Here is a 20,946-nt window from a genome sequence, read left to right on the forward strand (position 1 = left end):
GAGGCGCTGATGGTAGTTCCTTAGGTCAACATTCCATCTTGAAAGTCTTTCTGTGTCGTTTTAACACCACCCCCCTCGCGCCAGAGCCACCCAGGTAATTGAAACCCAGTGTTTTCTAAAAACTGGAAGTGCGCTAACGCACTCCCCCCCCGGTGTGTTGATACTGGATCTACTGTTAATAAATACAGAAGCTGGAAATGAATGGGGTTTTCTCCTGACCCACTCAACAGTGGTGTCGTATATCCGCAGGACTGCTGAGCCAATGCATTCTTCTTCATTTCAGGGTTTTTACAAAAAAAGGCAGCTCTTGCTGTGGACTCTGTGCTTTACTTATCCACTCCAGTCTTGTAAGGCATGTTTGTTGGTTCTTCCAAAGCTGGGTTTCATGAGGTTTACGTCTGAGGCTGCAGCCTCTCTTAAATAATACTGTCTGCGGTGCGAAACATAAACTCACACTTTTGTAGCACTGAGTGCTGTTTGTCCTTGTAAATTGTCGGTCATGGTTAACGCTGATCCTCCGTGGACCTTCTATTACCTTTTTTAAGAGTAGAACTTCCATAAAGTGACTCTTGCAATGTCTTAGTTTATTATCTTTCAAGGAAGGCATACAGTATTTTGTTGTTTCTTCTATGTTAAACCAGGCCTTGGAGTTTGGCTCTCAGCTGCTGTAGTGGAGACCCAAAATTTGGAACTGGAATTGGCAAACCGTTTTTTTACAGGACACAATGAGTAGCGCAACAGTGAAGACTTTGTAAAATAATGAAGACATTCTCTCTCCTCTCGACTTTTGCTTCCAATGTTGATGTGAAAACTGCCTTCTGTGTTGCATGTGGATGCATTGGTGTGTTGTTACATTTCTTGACTTTGAGATGGTCAACTTACCAAGTGAAATGAAATTTCAGTTTTAGAACAGAACCTTGGGCATCGGCGCACCATGACTTAAACCTTTACTTTTTTTTATACCTGTTTGACAAAGTGCTGTCTATGGTCGGGGTAGACACAGCGGCTGGGGAAACATTTGAATGAATTTCTTGGTTATCGAGATGTGGATCACAAAGAAAATATTTGATGGCGGGGGTTGGGATGGGACTGATCTGATTCAGTATGAGTCTGAGGTCCATCTCTTCCCAGCTGCTCCACAAGTTCACTGTAAACTGTAGAATGGATTTCATAAACGTTGGCGCGTCTCAATGAGACACAAGCCTCCGTTCAGGAAATACATTCCACAGTTTTCAGCCACTAAGGATGCAAGTGTTTTTGCATCTTCACAGACGTGTCTGTGTCGTGGAATTGCTTCGCTTTGGATGTGTGGTGTCTACGGTGTATGTGAGTCAGTTGGAACCCAGGCAAATAAAGCGCCGCTGCCGGGCAGAGTAGGTCATGGAAGGCCGCCGCCAGTATTGAAACTAAGAGCATAGCTAGACGTCATGTCGGTGTTTTTCATTTCTCAAACTCAGTCGAATATCTGTTGTTGGACTTCAGACGTCTGGACAATGTGTTATACAAGAGGAACATATCATATCAGCCAAAGGAATGTAATATATCAAAATATATATTATATATATTGATAGATGAATAACAGAACCCAACTTCTCACTGCTGGTGATGGGAACGGTTGTTTTTCGACTGCTGTCTGTCGGATTTATTGAAAATTCTACTGGTTCAGTCGATAATGATGGTCTTTAAAATCCCTTTGATTTTATTACAAATGAATGGAACCAGTGACCTAATGACATTGGGTGTGTTTTGTGACAAATGGTATTGAGTTTATCTTCATGAAAAGGTTCTGTAGAAATATGTTTGATTGATTAGCTTGGGAAGCACTTTTATTCACCAAAATGTGTCTCCAATTTAAAAAAATCTGATCACAATTACTTCATTCTTTGTCACTTCCCAACATGCGTGCTCAAGAAGTAACAATTCCTCCACGGCAAATCAACCCCAGAGCTTTTGATGCATCACATGACACATCCCTCATGATCAAACAAATGACTGAGGTAGAAAGAACACTTTTTGTTGTTGTAAAACCACACATGGGTTCTAAAGTTGGATGACGTTTGAACTTTGATATATTGTTTTGGTCTTTTATATGCACTTTTCAATGCACTAGTTAGCTGCTTTACTCAGCAGCTAAACATAGAACATAGAAGGGGAATGTCCTGCAGGGAAACTGTGTCCTGCAACAAACAAAGTCAGTGAAGTGTGCGCAAGTTTGACTGTCAAGTGTGAAAGAGTTTGGTTGACTCCATACATATCTGAAACACATGTTCGAGATTCTTCAAGGTCGAGGCTTGAGAAATGGATTGTCACAGTGTGCTGGTGTGACAGTCTCCGATCAGGTTTGATTGATGTGCTCAAAGAATTCATCCTTGCACTTGAAACAGTCCCCCACCTCTTTCCAAAACTGTACAAGTTTAGTTTCTAGTTGCAGCTGAGAATCTGTTGCTGATTACTGTAAAACGTAGCGAGGTCTTAAAGCCGATGGAGTTTCCAGATGGCAAGGTAGGGAAACAAACAGTTCGGCGCTACTATTTTAGATCCGCCTGTGTAAAAATATATGCTAAGTGACACAACGACGACAGCGACATTAGAAGCGTCGCCCCAACATACGTCTCTCCTCCTGAGTTTCAATCCCTGAAGCACTTCTCCATCTGGCACTGCTGAGCTGCATAAGCAGCTTTGACTTTACTTTGTCTGAAGTCGTTTTTAATGTTCGCATTGTTCTTCCAATCTTTGTGTTATTTGATTTCTTTTCTTGGAAAGAAGAAGGTGTTTTGCTTGATAGGAGTCACATGCTTTGCACTACTGGCACATGCTCAAAGATGCAAATGAAACACTTTTGTAATCAAGAAGTCATTTTATATTCAGGCTGATCAATTCCTTGTTTTCAGCATTCATCTTCTCATGATGCTATTGCACTATAATTATGATCAGTAGAAGAAGTGACAGTAGTATTTTTATGCATTCACTTTAGTGTTGTGTTGGAAACCTGTGAACAGTGGTTTACTGGTTTCAAGTTACTAGTAAATGCTGCAGTCTAATAATGCATATATTTTTGAAAATGAATTTGAGTCTAGCAAGTAATGATGTTCACTGCATTTCTGCACAATTCTAAACACTGCTATTGGTGATATACTTATTACTGTTATTAATGTGTTTTACACATTAATAACAGTATTACAGTATTACACACTGCCTTATTAATTATATTATTATATTTTTTATGTAAATTGAATTTTGATTAGAAACAATATTATTCTACTCTTTAAGTGATGCAAGAATTATATTTGTTTGTTGTTCACATTTTGTTTCATTTAAATAATTGATTGTGCAGAGTCCTTTTTCTCTCTTATTATTATTATTATTGTTATTTCATAGTTTAATTTGGTACTAAACATTTGAGTAATAATTTCATGACTTTAAATCTATTTCTTTCTGAATTATTATGGCTTTGATTGTCACATTGAGACTTCACCCGTTCCTATCGCACCTCCTTGTCATTGTTTGGACTCCTATATAAATGTCAAGACAAATGGTCCCTGCCCGTTTTCTACTCCACTCACTTAAGTTTGACGTCTGTGGCCAAATCCACTTGTGAGGTTGTGTTACTCGAGAGCTCCACCACAGACTTGTGGCCTCAGCTATTGTCTGAAGTGACCGCTGACTCCCTAAAGGTGGTTTCCAAAAAAGTAAACTGGTTAAAACGCTTTCTGCCTTCTCATCACTTAAGAGCCATAATCCCAACGTTTAGCAAAATATAAAAACATGTCAGTGCTAGAAGGCTGGAAAGCCCAACAGATGTCCCTCCAAAGATTGTGGGAGGAGGCTGAAAGCATGCATGTCAGCTGATGAACCCGGAGATAAAGAAGGTTAAAATCAGTGGCATGAATAGATGAATGTGAGTTTTGGCACGGTACATCTATGGTCATGTACATTTGAACTTTTGTCTGCCTCCTTATCTGGACAGATAATTTCATCCGCCAGATTCAGGGAGGAGTCACTTCCTCCCCTGAATATTATTTACATTTTCTGTCAGTTACATTTTGGGGTGTACTCAGAATATGGAGCGGGTGGATGTTATCTGAAAAGTGCGTAATATCATTGCTTTTTTTCTCATTTATACAATGGGTCATCTGACAAGACATCATGCGTCAGCCACAAACATTTGGTGCAAATCTGTGAGTAATAATGTGGCACACATAACGGTTTCAGTAATGCTTCTCATGGTAACAGTGTTGCCAGAGTAGTGAAACGTGGTGAAACTGTGCTTCATTCTACACTGCAAAAACTCAAAATCTTTTGTCAAGCCTTATTATTGGTCAAAATATCTCATCCCTCTTGATTTTTAGATACATTCACTTGTGTTGTTTTTCACTTGTTATATTGGCAGATGTTTTTCACTTGTTTTAAAGTACTTTGAAATAATTGAAAAAAGCTACCAACAGAACAAGTGAATCCATCTTGCTGCAATGTCATAAGTGAATGTGTCTTAATTCAAGAACTATGAGCTATTTTGACTAAAAATAAGGCTTGGTGAGATTTGAGTTTTTACATTGCACTTGTTTATTTGTGTGTCTCCTGGTATGCTTCTGAATGCTTGTACTCTATGTGTGCCGTTTTAAAGGGCAGGTGTGTAGGAGATATTACATTTTTTACCATTGCAGACTTTTAGTTGACATTAGATCTGAATTTTGGCCCCTAAAAAAGCTGAACTTTTCTCTATGTTTCGACTTGAGTGCACAGAAATGAGCAGGAAGTTGGTGGGTCTGATTCCAAACGGCATTGCCTTCAAAGTGAGACTTAGTGCAGGTTGTGTTTCTTCTGAAAGAGCCTCATTTCTAGATCACTGGACTCAGCCTAAGCACCTGCCACGTGGTTGTTGGTTGGAAATCCAGCTCTCAGCGTCAGTGAGCTCATATATTTTCTCAGTCCTGTCAAGGTGACAACACGTCCTCGCTGCTGACATTTAGCTGATTGCTCGCCATCTAAGAGCATTCCAGCTCATTTGTCTCACACGTGTTTACCTTCAGTGTCAGCGTGATGAAGGGAAAACGACATTAAGCCTGAGTTGTCATGCCGGTGTGAAAATGGCCATGTGCAGCTGCATGGATTTTTATTTTTATTCCGCCCACCGTAGGTCTAGATGGCGGCGCCAGAGTAACCCATCCAAAAGAAATGGAACAAAACTATATTTACGCTGCAGGTATGCTCTTTTTAAGCTCCGGATTTGATCTTTAAGAGAGCTCACAAGCTGCAAAGCACTCCACATGTTCAGCAGTTGTTAACAGCCTGTTTGGTTCCGAGCAGGTGTACGGAGGATTTTTAAGGCTTTACGCTGGAAAACATCTGGCAGCTGCAATCGAATACGATGTTGTGAGAGAAGGGAGAGCAAGCAGCACCACAGCAGAATGGAAGGAAGTCCGACATTACGCTGATAAAACGCCAGAAGAACTGCAAATTTAAAGCTGTACAGAGCAACTAAATATCTAAAAAAAAAGCTGTTAAAATTCTACACCTGCAGGACACTCATGGGCTGTGACAATGAGGTGTGGTTGAGTAAAGGCAAGTATTAATATTATGTTGCTAGAAAGAAGTCCCACCATTCATACTATAAGTCCCATAATGCACTGCAACATTCTATGCTGATCAGCTGAAAGTATTAGAGTTGAATGCAGTTTCTTCAAATCTTTCAACCTGTTCCAGTATTGACTTTTTATCGTGAACCTTTTGAGTGAATAAGTATCAATAAAAAAATGAAGAAATAAGTTGACACACTGGCGTAGTACCCCAGGGAAGTGGTCTCTGACCTGTGCAGCTATATGCATTTCCGTTAAAGTCTGTGTGCATGTGCAACCTTCGGTCACGTAGTTTTGAGTGATTGTGAATTGTTTGAAACTTACGACACTAACTTCTTGGACCAGAATGTCATAAATCGTTGCAGACTGACTGTATTGAGAGGCCAGTATCCCACCTTTTTAGAGTCACCCATTAACCTCAGCGTGTTTTGGCCTGTGGGAGTAAACCAGAGTGCCACTCCTGGCTTGTGATATTAGTTTTAGAAACATAACAATGAAATTAAAACTAAATAAATTAAAACAAATTAAACTACAGCAGAATTCGAACACGCCACTCATGGTGTGTGTTTTGCCGTTCACATCTCTGTTGAACATAGTTTCATTTTGCTCACTCTGATTTATTGATATAGGCTCAGTCAGATACCACAGTCTTTATGTGAGCACTGAGACGATTACATGGCTTGTTACATCCTTGAGTCCCGGCCAGCGTCGTGATCGGAGCCAAACGCTGACAACAGAAACACTCTCAGCGCCAAACTCTCGTTGTAAGTTTGTTGTTGCTGCGTAATATAGCAGAGGGTTTGTTTAAACAAATCCCAGCTCGAACATACGATTGAAAGACAACCTATATGCTGCGTTTTCTAGCACTTTTTCGGCTCTTTTTGCACCAAAAACCTCAAGAAAAATGTATAGCAGAAGTTGGGACCATCTGTGAAAGTGCCATGGAACTATCCAATCCTCTTTATGGGTACTTGAGGCAGCTGTCCGGTATTATATTTCCGTTACCACAACAAATACCAGATGTGTGTCGCACCACTTATAGGATGGGTTTTGTGCCAGTTTTGCCACTTAGAATGCTGGCAGATGACTGGATGGTGTCATTGCGTGCTGCAACTCACATCAGTGGGCCAGTGAGACACATGACGTCACGCTTAGATTAGGCTAAATGCTGTCATGCACTGACAAAATACTGCACTTCAGATATTCAGCAATCATGCTTTCTCCCAAAATATATGATTGTTGGCCAATATATTGTTTTTGTAAAACCTATGGCAAATTATGTCATATTTTTAGGTTAACTGGAGCATCTCTATTTCTTAAATTTGTCACCAGGAGGAAAATATGTTTCACAAATTCCCAACTTTTTGCTATGTTTGAACATGAGTATTAAAGTGAGCTATACTGTAGGTATAATTATTTACTTGCACTCCTTGTGTGGAGGAGACAATAAAACGGAACTACTTCATTTATGATGAAGCTCTCAGTTTTAAAGTTTATGTATGTATTCATAAATCAAATTCCCTTGTTAAATTAGCTGCTACGTTATTTAGATAAATGAGGCGTGCCATGCTGAAATAAATGTTACATTTTGGCTGACGAAAACAAGCCTTTAAAAAGGTAACAGGACTTAGGTTTGTTTTCCATATGAACCATTCTGAAATGTGAGAGGTAAATAATTCAAATCACAATGGTTTTAAAAGCTCAAATTTGTTTCCATCTAAGTGGTATTAGTCAATATTCTGTCACATGAATTTGAAATAGAAAACTCGCTACATCTTTAAAGCCAAACAAAGAACCGTGCAAGCTGCTCCAGAACCAGTCCAGTACCAGAGCAAATGAGGGAGAGGGATGATAAATCCCGGGTTGTTCTTGCCAGTGGTGAAGTCCAAGAAGCTGAGGGGGACCCCCATGTTTTCATGAGCCAACTCTGACGTAGGCGCCAGATTCTAGTCCTCTCCACTTATTATTGAATCCCCAACCATAGTGAGTACAACTTAAGATGGCTTGTGTTTATTTGCAGCTTGAAACCTTTTCCCTATTGTCAAGCCAGCGTTTTGGAATAGTGTTGGACCCAACATAACTTGGTATGATAACATGTTATCCACAATTCTCTATGTAATGAGTTCAGTCTTCAAAAGGCAAACGTGTTTTCCCAATATTTCAAATATTTAGATAAAGCAGGTCTGTAGATCAGTAATTCCCAAAGTCTGGTTAAGCTCTGGTGTAGCTCCCAGACAATAATACAGCGGTCTATTTTGTTTTACCAAACAAATGAGGGCTGACTTCACACCTTGGAATAAACATTACTATTGAACAAATATGGAGTTATCCCACTCTGTTCTACAGCTTTTCTTCTTTTGCGTTTAGTTCAGCATTTTTCGATGTTTAAAAAGTAAAAAAAAGTTCCAATATGGACTGAAAGACCTATTGCTTTAGGAGAGAGGCTCTGTGATGGTGGAGTCAGGAGTGCAGACTGGTGATCTTGGGTATACAACAAATTCTTGGTTTAAGTCAAACCAGCGTCTCAGCCTCCTCAAACTCATTGTTGGCCTTGTTCTTCACAGGTTGGTGGTTTGTCAGCACCGCTGAGGAGCAGGGTTGGGTCCCCGCTACTTATCTAAACTCCCACAGTGGTACACGAGACGACCTGGAGCTCGGCGCCTCGAAAACCGGGGAAGGTAAATCACCAGGAGCCCGCCGTCAGAGAACAAACAAACACGCTGTCTCAGACCCACACACAGATCCCACCTCTGGTCTCTGATCTGGGACAGAACAGAGCAAAGTTTCCTTACTTTCATCAGATCCCACTGGCTGGGATGCAGGGAGGTGGGGAGTAGCTTTCCAAGCACGAACAGAGTGGAGATTCAAAGCCTGGGTAAATAGAAAGGAGGCGTCCCTGGAGAGGCCTGACCACAAGCGGAGGGGCGCTGGGGTGACGTGCCGAACACTGCATCTCTGTACAGCAGACATACAGTAGAGTTGTGTGGCCACCGTCAGGCTGGAGACACGCGGCTCTTTCAGGGACGAGGGAGCGAAACATGAGAATATTTATTCATTAGTTAGTGACTAACATGCAGCTCTTTAAATCACTTCATGAACTGTGATGATATATTATACACAGCAGGCCCTTCGACATCCCAGTCAACTCACTTGTGAGAAATGAGCCGTGTAGTAGATGCTAGTAGGTGCTAAAGTTGTCGTCCTTGACGACATTCATTTCCTACTTCGTCTAGTTTTCTTTTTGCATTGAAAAGGACATGAACTGCGGCTCTGGTGATATGTGTATTATTAAGTTGTATATATTTTGGACATATTTTGGACTTTATGTCTTATGACTGATCAGCAGTCTTGACAGTCCAGTTAAATGAAACATATGGGCATCATTTTTTCAGATACTTAGAATTTTTAATTCATCTTGACTAAATTGCTTGATCTTAAAGTGTTTAAATTCTGGAACTTATACACTGAAAAAGAAAAAAAAAATCCATTTACTTTTATTTGAACCCAGCAATGTATCTTATGTTACGCATCCATCTCTCAATATTAAACTCACTCAGTAGCCATTTTGTGATCAAAACCCATGTGTCATTTTCACCGAGACAAATGCTGATATGAGAGTTATGTTAGCCAGAGTATGAGAATAAAATCTTGAGAGCCTGCTGGTCAAATCATCCCTCCTCTAGTGCATTCTAATTCACCTTTTAAAAGTTATGGACGCAGTAAAATTTGATGCAGCATTGTTATAATGGACCCAACAAACCAGAGGCATGGAAAAAATCGCATTGTTTATTCAACCACCCTCTGGACTTTCCGACATTCGGGGCCAAAACATTTTATAATAATTGTACTGACACAATGGGAGTCAGTATTCATTCGGTGTTGTGCGGTTTTATGATTTAATGGTGGCGAGGAAGACAGTGTTGGAATGCCATTGTACCTCCTGTACGGTACACACAATCAGACCACACACACACACGTACGCATACCAGGATGTAAACGCTGGACAGATAGTCACAACAGACCCGGCTGTGCTGATGGCGATAGCAGGAACCTGTCAGCCAAATTAGTGTTTATAGTCAGTCACAGGAATGGCATGACACTCGTAAAAAAACATCTTCCTTTTGTCAGCTGCATCGACTCAGGTGGAAAAAAAGTGCATTTTTTTGTAGATAATTGGCGAGAGCAAGTAGTTCAAGATGTGATCTGACAGAAGCCGGCGCTCATCCAGCACCTGGCTTGGGTTAAAACGGGGTCACAGCAATATAAAAATAGCCCTATACAACTCCTCTCCCTGGAGTCTGTACGCTTTAATGAAGAAAACTCCGATAACGTCCTGCTCATCCTCAACCATTTGTAGATAAACCAGCCGACAAACACACTCATCATTCTCAGCTGCTCATTATCTCGCAGCAATGTGTGTCCCAGATGCCTCGGCACGAGGGAAACCATCATCGTAATTACAAGCCACGGACACCATGTCTGGGTTTAACACTTCCTCTCCTTCACTTCTCCAGTCCCCAGTCCACCTTAACCATTAACTGTTTTGCCTCATGTGTCCCCTCTCATGTTCATGATTGTATCTCTGCCCACTGTGCGCTACACAACCTCAGAAGAATCAAAAAAGCCGCGAGGAAATAGTAGTTCAGCTGACTGTCCAAGCAGGTCCTGAAATGACTAAAATAAGCATCTCTTTGGTGTTTGGTTTTGTTTGCTTCTGAGGTTGTGTAGCGCGTGAATGGCGCTGTTATCATCTGTGTGTAACCTTCCCTTCATTAATCCGCTCATCATTGTCTGGTCATCGTTTGTGTCCGTCAGTTACTAAGCGACATAAGTCTCACCTGAAGAGACTGGACCGGAGATGGACGCTGGGCGGGGTCATCAGCCGGCAGCAGAGCCGAGGTGAAATGACGCTGCATCTCCACCAACTCACTCGCTTCATGTTTGGTCCTTTTTTTTTAGTCACTCACACGACTGTTTTTCCTCTCACCGTTTCAGTAAATCATGAGCGCTGACTAACCACTAACTGAAGTGATGATGAAGTTTTCCAAAATATTTCATTTTACAAGACGTCCTGACCCATCTGAAACATAGAGCCTTTCAAAAAGTAGCTTGTAAACCGTTCATATGTGTGTTCCGATAACTGCCTAATACAGGGTTCAACACCAAAGTTTCCATGATTTATGAAAATGAATATCAATAAAAGCCTGTGCAGGGACACATCCTTGTTACAAAATGGTGTTTTACATCAACCATATGCTTCATTTTTGCGTGCAACAGAGCAGCTGAGTGGTCTCTCTTTCAGTGTTAGTTGCCTGGACAATTTTCCGCAGTGACAAATGTCATCATGAGGATAGATGATTGGAAGGAAAGTTTTTGATTAACATTTTTTTGTGTTTCATGTCAATGATTTGATATTGTTCATCCGAAAAGCTGGATTTGTTTATCAATTTGGCATCATGATTTTGTGTGTCATTGAACTCGCTAGGTTGCAAACCATGCAACACAATATTAAATTTTATTTTGCCCCAAATATAATTCTAGAAAACAGTAATAAATAGTAGTGGAAACAAATGTGATTTTTAGCAGACATGTGCAGTATGTCTTAACTTTGTGCTTTGTAAAATGTGGTTTTCTACAGAGTAATAGCGTCGATGAAGACGACGATTGGAACGTGATATGCAATATAAAAGAGTTCATCATTAGAATCGTATTTATTTAACATTTTTGTTCATTAAAATGGACATAGAAATCCCATTTTTTTGGTTAAATTAAAAATAAAGCTATTAATATGAATAATTTAATTTGTGTACAAGGCAATCAATATTTATGATGTGTTTTGAGTGATACTGAATTGACCTTTCTAAAGTAATCTTGATTGAATTGAATGCCATAAAAGTGGACAAAAATAATAACATAATTTATAAATAGATATCAAGAATATGTATTAAAGTTTTAGATACTTTTATTTTTTTTAATTTTTTATTTATTTAAGGGACATTAACCACAATTAACTGAATTAGAAACAAAATATTTTTTAACATTAACAACAAAACATTTAAATAAACTCCACTATCATGACTGAAAAATATAATGATTTATTAATAATTTATTTGTACAAATAAATGAATGTATTCTGAAAATACATTCAAATAATTTGAAATCACTTTTGGTTATTAAAAGAGGAAATTTTGGAGAAAATTTTGCAAGACGCCCATAATGAAAAAACAAATGTTCTGTAAAGGATAAGTACAAAAAAAACTATCATGAGAAGTCAAATTCTTTAGTCATGATACGAGGGTAGAAATGACTTCATAATGGAAAGGTCTCACAGTAATTGGGACCGGTGCTGTGGGGGACGTGTTTCAAACACTGGAGAGAAACGCGAACCAACATTTCCAACTCAGATCTTCATCCAAAGCTGAATTACACTTCAAAAATAAGCCAGATTGCTTCAGATATAATAAAGCCCCACGTGCCAAAAACAATCTGCTCAGAATTACAGCAGCAACCCATCCCAACTCTCAATGACGAAAAGCTGTTCTGAGCAGCTTTCCAGAGACATATTTGTGCTTTACGAGCGGCTCCAGTCTAATTCCGCGCTCCTAAACCTGAGTGTATGCTCACCGATAGGGACAGAGATCAGCTGTAATCCCACCTCTGACGCTGAGCTCGCTCGCATCAGTGATGGAGCCCTGACAGGATGGGCGCTTGAGTTCAACCCAAAAACTTGAGCTTGGCAGTGGTTTGGAGTGAACAAGCTGCAGCTCTCTGGAGTGGAGATGTAGCTGTTTCCACACAAGGACTCACTCACATCCTGCTTTGTGTTGTTTCTTCTCTGTGAAAAAGATATTTTGCTGACTGGACAAGAATGCTTTACAACAGCAGCTGTGCATGTCCAGGTTTGCGTCACAACGTTTCCATTTTGCACAACCTATCCTTCCAACACAAAAACACATTCTTTCTGCATAATGTTTTAATTATTTTTGCCATTGTGTGAATGCTTGACTCACACTATTATTCTTTTCCTTATTCTTATAGTTTTTTGCCGCATTTTTTTGTTGCGCTACTCCCAGAGATATTGTCGTAGCAACGCCATTAAAAAGCCAGAACGTGCGACCCCTGCTGTTAACTTTTTGCAGGCCTAGGTCCCAGAATTCCCGAGGTATTCCAGGATAAACGCCCTCATTTTGTTATTCAATGGGAGAAAAACGCAGAACTTCACAATTTAGCCCCAACTTCAACAGTTTTCAGCCCCCCCAAACTTTGGACTAGGAGCACCGGCAAAAGCTTAAAATGTAGCCGCACTCCTTCTCTGTCGCCTTAAGATCAAAGATCCATGCCAAGTCATGGCGTTTTTCATAAAGTTGGCTTAAAGCGATCCGGGATTTGGCAAAACAAACAGAAAGTTAGAGTGGGCAATCAGGCTTGCTAGGGTGAAGCAGAGCAGAAAAAAAAAGTGTTTTCATTCAATCAGTGTGACCAAACGGTGTGCAACAGAAACATGAAAATCTCCTGTGTTGTAGTCACACTTGTCCTCTCTTGTATGATGTGCTCAGAAATAGGGTAGCACATTCAGACTTTGCATGAGATTCAAAAATGCGCAGCCAAACCCGGTTTTCATTGACTTCCATTGAAACAGAGGAGCAGCTCCGAGAGAAATTGCTCCAAAATTTTCAACTAGCCATCCTGCGCAAACCGTTGACTGGAGAGTCATGGAGTTGGAATCAGCTATAGACAAAAGCCTCAGGATTCTCACAGTGTGCTTATTTTTTGCTATCTGTGACATAGTTTCAAAGGAAGGGAAAGGTCACTGGCGAGTAGCTGTTACTTCAGTCACAGACACACAGACGCCATTCAGATCTGCAGCTCATCGTCTCCACCGTTCCATAGTCACCGATCATTCAGCGGAAGTCTGTTTAGAAACTGCATCATCTAGTTTCTTTTGCTTCTTCTTATAGTAACAATATCTAATATGTACACAAGGATCTTCATCTGGACTTGCTTGACTACCCTCATCCACTCCAACAAGATGAGCTTAAAAGCCAGCCACATGTGAGAGTGGTGCAGTTGTTGCCACATCTCCCAGTCATATCTCTGCAGCCTCAAACAGGAAATAGAACGATAGTTTGACTCACTATTATGGTTGAAGCACATGATCTCACTTAGAACCAACTGGTGTCCACAAGCCTGCATAATAAAAGAAAGCCCAGTGAGCCCGGTGTGAACGCCCGTTTTCCTCCCAGGCCCTTGTGTTTAGACAGGAATGGCTTTAATGACAGGAAATGATGTCGTCTGTTCTGCCCACCGGCCTCGTGTGGACGTATAAATCAGCATGCAGTCCTCGATTATCTGCTGACCTAGCGGATATTTGCTGTCAGGAGGCCGAGGACACGGTCAGGACACTGACTCACCTCCCGCAGACGTCACTGCGCTCAGCTCTAATGGCTTTGGACACATTGCTGGATGTAAACATCTTCCAAAGAGTGAGATGGGTCACTGGAGGACTGAGTGCGTCCGGGAGGAGATTGCGCAACAGCATCTTCCCTTCTATTTGGATGACTTCTCTTACAACCTCTGAAGTCATGTTTCAAGATCCAGCGGGGAAGCATTTTTTTTAGTTGCTGCTCCATAAATAAATAAATAAATCTCATTTATTGCAGACGTATATTTTGCCTGAGCAGCTTCTTTTTGTGTTGACTTGTGTAAAATGAGTGGTTTTGTCGGTGTCTTCTGTTTGGTCTGTTTGTTGAATATGAACAGGAGCCATCAAAAATATTCAGAGCTTTCCGCTCTCAGACTTTCACTTCGCACTTCACTTTTCTGACTCACCCTCATGAAAAAAAAAGAGTTTATTCTGACAGTTTATTGTGTTCACATTCTAGTTGGGTGTAAATAAAGAAAACAAGACTAGGTTTGGATCTTGTTGCATCATTAAGTATTTAAAGTAGTAAGCGTCTCAACTTTCAACATTTTGACTTGTAATCTTTGACTTATAATAATTATTTTACGTCATATTTCCATATTTTAAATCAATGTCTACCCATAATCTAAATATTTTGATTTTGAATATTAATATTTTCAATGCAAATTCCCTATATATAGGTCATCATTACAGGAGGACTTCAAGAAACTGGTGCACAATCTTTTTAATATATTTTAATATTTTAGATTTTAATGCCAACAACCCACCCCATCCACCGTGGAGCGTATCTTGAAATTGAACTTCACTAACCATCTCGGTTTTACGTTGAATGTCATATTACATATCTTTACTAGAGAATCTTTCATCTTAGTGTCTAAGTATTTTCACCAAAATTCTCATTGAATATTTCACTCAATATTTATGTAAACATACATGCAGTATTTTCATACTGTCTATACAGTTTGATGTATAACATTAACATTTATATCCTACTGAGTGTCTCAATCTGACTATTCCTATTACTGTATTTGTGTCATTTGATTGTCTAAACTGTATAAAAGTAATTCAATATATTTTTGACTGAAAATCTCAGTATTTTGATTTGTCCTTCTCGTATTCAGTCCTGCACATCTATAGTCAGACGCTGCATTACATGTTTTGCTTTTCATTATTACTTTAAACTTGCTAACCAAATACTTAGATAAAGAGTCTGGAAACTTTGATTCAAATATGAATATTATGACTTAAATTTTGACTAAGGAGCTCAATAATTCTGATCCTGAGAAACGAAATACAAAATTTGGAGAGCGAGGCTCAGAAGCAATGAGTTGTCAGGATGCACTTCAGTCCACAATTTTGGACTCAATGTTGACATGGTAACGATCAGTTGTTGGACAAAATGACGGACCACAATTTACAATACTGTTGCAAGTTGGAATTGCGAGTCTCTTTTTGTTCCCCGCTGTCTCGCAGACAATATAAATAAACACTCTCACTAACAGCATGTTCCCTTCTCCCACTTTGGCAGAGGAGAAGTATGTGACAGTGCAGCCGTACGCCAGCCAGGGCAAGGATGAGATGACCTTTGAGAAGGGAGCCATAGTTGAGGTGATCCAGAAGAACCTGGAAGGCTGGTGGTTCATCAGGTAGGAGTGAAATTGGAGCGCAAATACAGAGCGGTCGTGGGACTGACTTCTTTGTTGACCCGCTCCGCAGGTACCAGGATAAGGAGGGCTGGGCTCCGGCTTCTTACCTGAAAAAGATGAAGGACGACCTCTCGCCCAGGAAAAAACCTGCCACTGGTCCGGTGGAGATCATTGGCAACATCATGGAGATCAGCAACCTGCTCAACAAGAAGACCCTGAGTGAGAAAGATGTTCAGACAGAAGAGGTATCAGAGAGCCCCCAAGTGGCCAGGAAGGAGATCAGTCTGCCAATCCTGCGAGCCGAATCCTGCCCCACCAATTCTCCACAGGAAGGGAAAGCAAAAGCGGAACAACCTTCACCGGCTATAGCTCGCATCGCACCTCACAGGGTGGAGATTGGTTCGTAACTTCAAATGCTCCATACTTCCAAAATGGCTCAGCTAACATGATATTCTTGATCAAATGTGCTTTTGCTTTATTGTGTAGGTTCGCCAGTACTCAGGCAAAAACCACCCCCACGCAGGGATGCTACTCTGGTGAGGTTACTTTGATGCTAATCTTTGTTTCTTTCTTTTCAACTTGTATTTTCACATTTATTGCTCTGAGTATTTGGAGGATTTGCATTGTGACATGAAAATGTTTCCACAGGGGTTGCAGTTACCCTCTCCACCAGAGCCCCCTACAGTTGAAGCAGAGTACTACACCATTGCAGAGTTCCAATCGTGCATATCTGATGGCATTAGCTTCAATGGAGGACAAAAGGCGGAGGTAATTGTTTTGATCTGCTCTGACTTATATTTATGAATTTTGTCTTAACACATGATCCTTGAACAGGTGATCGAGAAGAACTCCGGAGGATGGTGGTATGTCCAGATTGGCGAGAGAGAGGGGTGGGCTCCCTGTTCCTACATTGATAAACGCAAAAAGCCCAACCTGAATCGCAGGACCAGCACACTGTGTCGCCCAAAGGTTCCTCCTCCAGCACCCCCTGTCAAAAAAAACGACTCAGTGGAAACCGCCCCGCCCAGCAGCCCTGGGTCTGAAGCTCCAGAGTCACCGGTCTCTCCTGGGAGACCGGTGTATGAAGAGCCAGAGTATGACGTCCCTGCCATCGGCGATCTGGATTTGGAGTCTGAGTTTGAGTTTCTAAGAGGAGAAGCGTCTTTGGTGGATGCAAAGATTGAAGATGCTTGCTCAGAGAAGGGGTCCTTCTTGTCCTCCAAACCTTCCCCAGCATCGTCACTCCACAGCGCCTCATTCAGGATTGGCGAGTCTTCTGAGGATGGGCACGAGGGAGAAGCGGAGGAGGAGTGCATCTATGAGAATGACGGTTTCCGGCCCTTTAAAGAGACCCCAGAGCGTCAGTTCAGCAGGGATTCTAACTCTTCCAAGACGGAACCTGAGAAGTCAGTCAGCCCAAAATCAGGGGGTTGGAGATCTGCGGGAAACAAGCTTAAGATTGACTTGAATGGGAGCACGCTGTTGACCAAGGCTGATGATGGGTGCAGTCCTAAATCGGCCTCTACTGAGTCCACCATAGACCTGCTTAGAACAAAGAAAGACCAGGAGGAAAGCAAAGCGTCTCCCGTGACAAGGTCGTCCTCTAAATTGAAACCAGTGGTAAGACCAAAACCACAAATGGCTAAGACGTCCAGCGCGGAGAAGATGGACATCAGCACGTTGAGAAGACAGTTGAGACCTACAGGGCAGCTGAAGAATGGCAGTAAAGCCAGAGGCGAGGACTCTGAGACGGCCTCTGTCATCTCCTCAGAAGATTCCTTCTCCTCTCAGAGTACCTCATCTGATTTCTCATCCATCTACTCCAAAGGCAGCCGAGGGGACTCTGACCTAGAGAACTGTGTCATTTACCGCACCACAGACCCGTACGAGAAAGTCCAGGACTCTGAGATCAGCTTCCCTGCTGGAGTGGAAGTGGAGGTGGTGGAGAAGCAGGAGAGCGGCTGGTGGTACATCCGCTGGGCTGATGCTGAGGGTTGGGCTCCCACCTACTATCTGGAACCCGTCCGCCCACAAGAAGACATTGCTGGGTCCGAGTCTGATGGCACACCGACCAAACTTGGTAGCCTCAGTAAGTCCAACAGCCTTGAGAAGAACGAACAAAGAGTCCAGGCCATGAACAACATCAACCAGAGCCTCAAGAAGGTCACACCTCCCATCCCTTCGAAGCCGCCAGGGGGTCTGTCCAAACCCAACTTCTTCTCCTCGAGAAAGCAGAACAGCCCCAAGCAGCAGCAGGTGGTCAGACCCCAGTCAGTCTTCATATCAGCCCCTATAAGGGATGGTCCGAGTCCGGTTAGCTCTCTCAGGAGGAATGAATCCTTGAACTCCTCCGATCAGCCTCGAGCCAGCCCCACAGTGCGACGTAATGCCTCGTTCGGTGCGGTGACCCGCAGCCTTGCACCAAACAACATAACCCTGCCTATCAGGAATAGATCCGGCACCGGGAGCTCAGAGTCCCTTGGCCTCGGGTCCTCGAACGCCTTCCACGTGTCTGCTATGAAAGCCAAGCCACACATCATCCACAACAACCTGAGAGAGATCTACGTCTCCATTGCAGATTACCACGGCGACGAGGAAACGATGGGTTTTCCTGAGGGGACCAGTCTGGAGGTTCTTGAAAGAAACCCAAATGGCTGGTGGTACTGCAAGGTTCTGGACAATGGCAGGCCCAGGAAAGGTTGGGTTCCTTCCAATTACCTTGAGAAGAAGCACTAAGACTCACGTGTGGAGCTGGATGAACTCTGCACAGCCCGAGACTCGATCTGGTACCTTCGAAAAAAAATCCCTTCACCTGTTAAAGCAACTAGTTTACAGCTTTTAACAATGTCTGTCACCCAAAAGAGGGACTTTCTAACTTGAAATAGATCTTTTCGTGTCCAGTGTCATTTTATTGTCATGTCTGTAAAACGTTTTTGAAGCTTACTGCATGTTTCATTGATAGCGACAATGCCTTGAGCAGTTAACATTTTCCTAAAATCTTACCTGTTTCCAAAGCTACTTCCTCTAATGCCACATTACACTACATGATTTTAATATGTCTAATTTCCCTGGAGCATGAGGCACATCTTCAGTGGACGTGTGTCAAAAAAACAAATTACAGGCGATGAAATGGGAGTTTTATGGTCTTGTTCATGAGCAGTGAGGTGGAGAGCTGTAGTAGTGGAATTACTGGTAATGTCAATGGACCTTGTGGCCTTGGTGGATACTGAGCTGAAGAAGAAGAGTCCTCCATGTTCCCACTCCAATTTCCGTGTACATAATCCCTACGACAGAACAGGATGAGGAGGGTTTTCAGTCTTCAGTACCTTTGTAGAAAAGGTTTGATCTGGCAGATCCACAGATTAGAAGTTGTGCCCCTGCCCTACTGGGATGTTCTGATGGTGAGGCGAAATGCAAACCTTTCAAGTGCATCCATCGGTCTGCCTTTCTTGCCTTGCCGAGGTTGTGTCGTAGAGAAGCGGCTGGCGTGAGTTTCTTTGCTGGACTGGGTGATACAAGAGACGTGGGAACACAATTCCTTGAGGAGAGCCAGTTGAGGTTAGATGGGGATTTAAGTAAGTGTCCCTGGTTTTCGGTCATGTTCTTCAGAGCCTGGCTTGGATAATGGAATGCCTCTATAGATGAAAACAATGGCTTTCACCTGGAAAGAGCTCAAAGTTGATCGGCAGTTTGCATTTTTAAGAGCCGACTGACGTGGTCAAGGAGGATCCACCACATTCTAACTGCTAAGGTGTCTTGAACAGTCTACCTGTGACACGCTACAATGGAATCAAATGGGTCCCCTCCTGTGGATTTACGTTCCAACACAGTGGTTGAGGCTAGGATGAGGATGTGGCATCGCAATGTGCGTGATGCAACTGAATGCCTCATGTGTTAACATGCAACGCAAATGACTGACATCCATGTCAGTCTGTGAAGGAAAAGTCCACTTGACAGTAGTCAATCTTAGAGAGTGAGAAGACACTGCACTTCGAATGGACCCTCGAATGTTGTTGGAGGTTTCTCTCATTATTGTATCATCATGGTCATCACGAGCATATCGATTACCTCAACTTGTGGTCTTAGTGGTCAGATTTTGTGTGTTCATTTTAGGGTTCAACCGGGCTGTGTTTGACACCTGTGTTTAACCATGACAAAAACATCTTGCTGAATTTATAATCCATTTTATACAACCATACTAAGTTGAAAAGCGGTTATTCTCAATATTTTATTATTGCATTAAATTCTCTTATATTGTAGAATCCCTTTGGGGTTCATCCCTGGTTCTAGTGATACAGACCTTAAATCTTCTGGAGCAGTAGAGTCGGCATAAGAAGTGGGATTATGGTCAGGAGACCACAGGAAGCGTGTCATTGTGGTTGTGAAAAAGATGTACGTGAAAAATGCATGGTTAAAAGAGCATCAGTTTCAAATGGATTAAAAATTATAGAAACCAAAAGTAAAGGTAAAAGACACATTTAATGATTTTTTTTTCTGTGTTATTTAATCGTGAGTTTTATGTCCGTCATTAAGAGGCAGACTCCTGTGGTCAGAAGACATGTTGGAAGAGCGCAGTGTAAAGTGGCATTAGCTCTAAATTGGTGCTGTTTTATTTTTGCATGTTTTTACATTTTTGTATCTTTATACTGTGTCACTTTTGTGAATTATTCTACCTTGTTATTTTGTAACATAGTCCAAATGAAACAATTCATCAGCATCTCTGATCGTCTATGTTCTCAAGTACTATCCAAGTCATATTGTTTATATATATTACTTTGGCGTACAACAGGCCTTTTTTCAAGTTAAACTGTATTTATTCATTTCCTTAAAAAAATCTCAATATGTAATTAATGTTTGTAATCCTTCGTTATATCCGTCATTTCCGGGGTGATCATTTTTGAAACAGCTCGTCCAATAGCCATTAAAAATTTCTGCTGGACAGTAAATTTGACTTTCACATGCAGTATTAAAGAGATGCTAACTATTGTTTTAAAGTTGTGGTCAGCAAACTAAAGTGCCGAAGAATGACTTTAATAAATGCACTTTCAAACTACTTGTTGTTGTGCTTGTTTATGTTTCCTCTGTGCTTTGAATCGAAACAGGATCTTGAAATAGTGGGCGAGATACTGAACCAAGCATTTCGGCTTCATCAGAACTGGGAATCCCAGTTCTAGATGTAGAACCAGGCTTGGCCAGCAGGGAGGAAACCGCACCGCTGACCGACTGGACTGGACTGTGTCATAGACTGCATGATTAAAAAGAAAAGTTTGTCAATTTGTTTTGCACCTTCCAGCCACTGTAG

At 41.7% G+C, this 20,946-nt stretch overlaps 1 protein-coding gene across 3 annotated transcripts in view; it reads left to right on the forward strand.

Annotated features, from left to right (window-relative positions):
* LOC128765381 (SH3 and PX domain-containing protein 2A-like) overlaps positions 1-20,678 on the forward strand; it is a 53,488-nt gene extending 32,810 nt beyond the window's left edge. For 2 of the 3 annotated variants that reach the window (XM_053876089.1, XM_053876091.1), the window contains 7 exons: positions 8,141-8,254; positions 10,392-10,475; positions 15,527-15,644; positions 15,715-16,043; positions 16,131-16,180; positions 16,293-16,412; positions 16,479-20,678. In XM_053876089.1, coding sequence (XP_053732064.1) covers positions 8,141-8,254; positions 10,392-10,475; positions 15,527-15,644; positions 15,715-16,043; positions 16,131-16,180; positions 16,293-16,412; positions 16,479-18,380 — 2,717 coding nt within the window. In that variant the 3' untranslated portion in view covers positions 18,381-20,678. The remainder of the gene's footprint in view (positions 1-8,140; positions 8,255-10,391; positions 10,476-15,526; positions 15,645-15,714; positions 16,044-16,130; positions 16,181-16,292; positions 16,413-16,478) is intronic. The other variant, XM_053876090.1, reaches the window with a different exon arrangement.
* Positions 20,679-20,946: the final 268 nt, after the last annotated feature.

This window comes from Synchiropus splendidus, chromosome 9, assembly GCF_027744825.2.
Source record: "Synchiropus splendidus isolate RoL2022-P1 chromosome 9, RoL_Sspl_1.0, whole genome shotgun sequence".
In the NCBI taxonomy this organism is placed as follows: Eukaryota; Metazoa; Chordata; class Actinopteri; order Syngnathiformes; family Callionymidae; genus Synchiropus; species Synchiropus splendidus.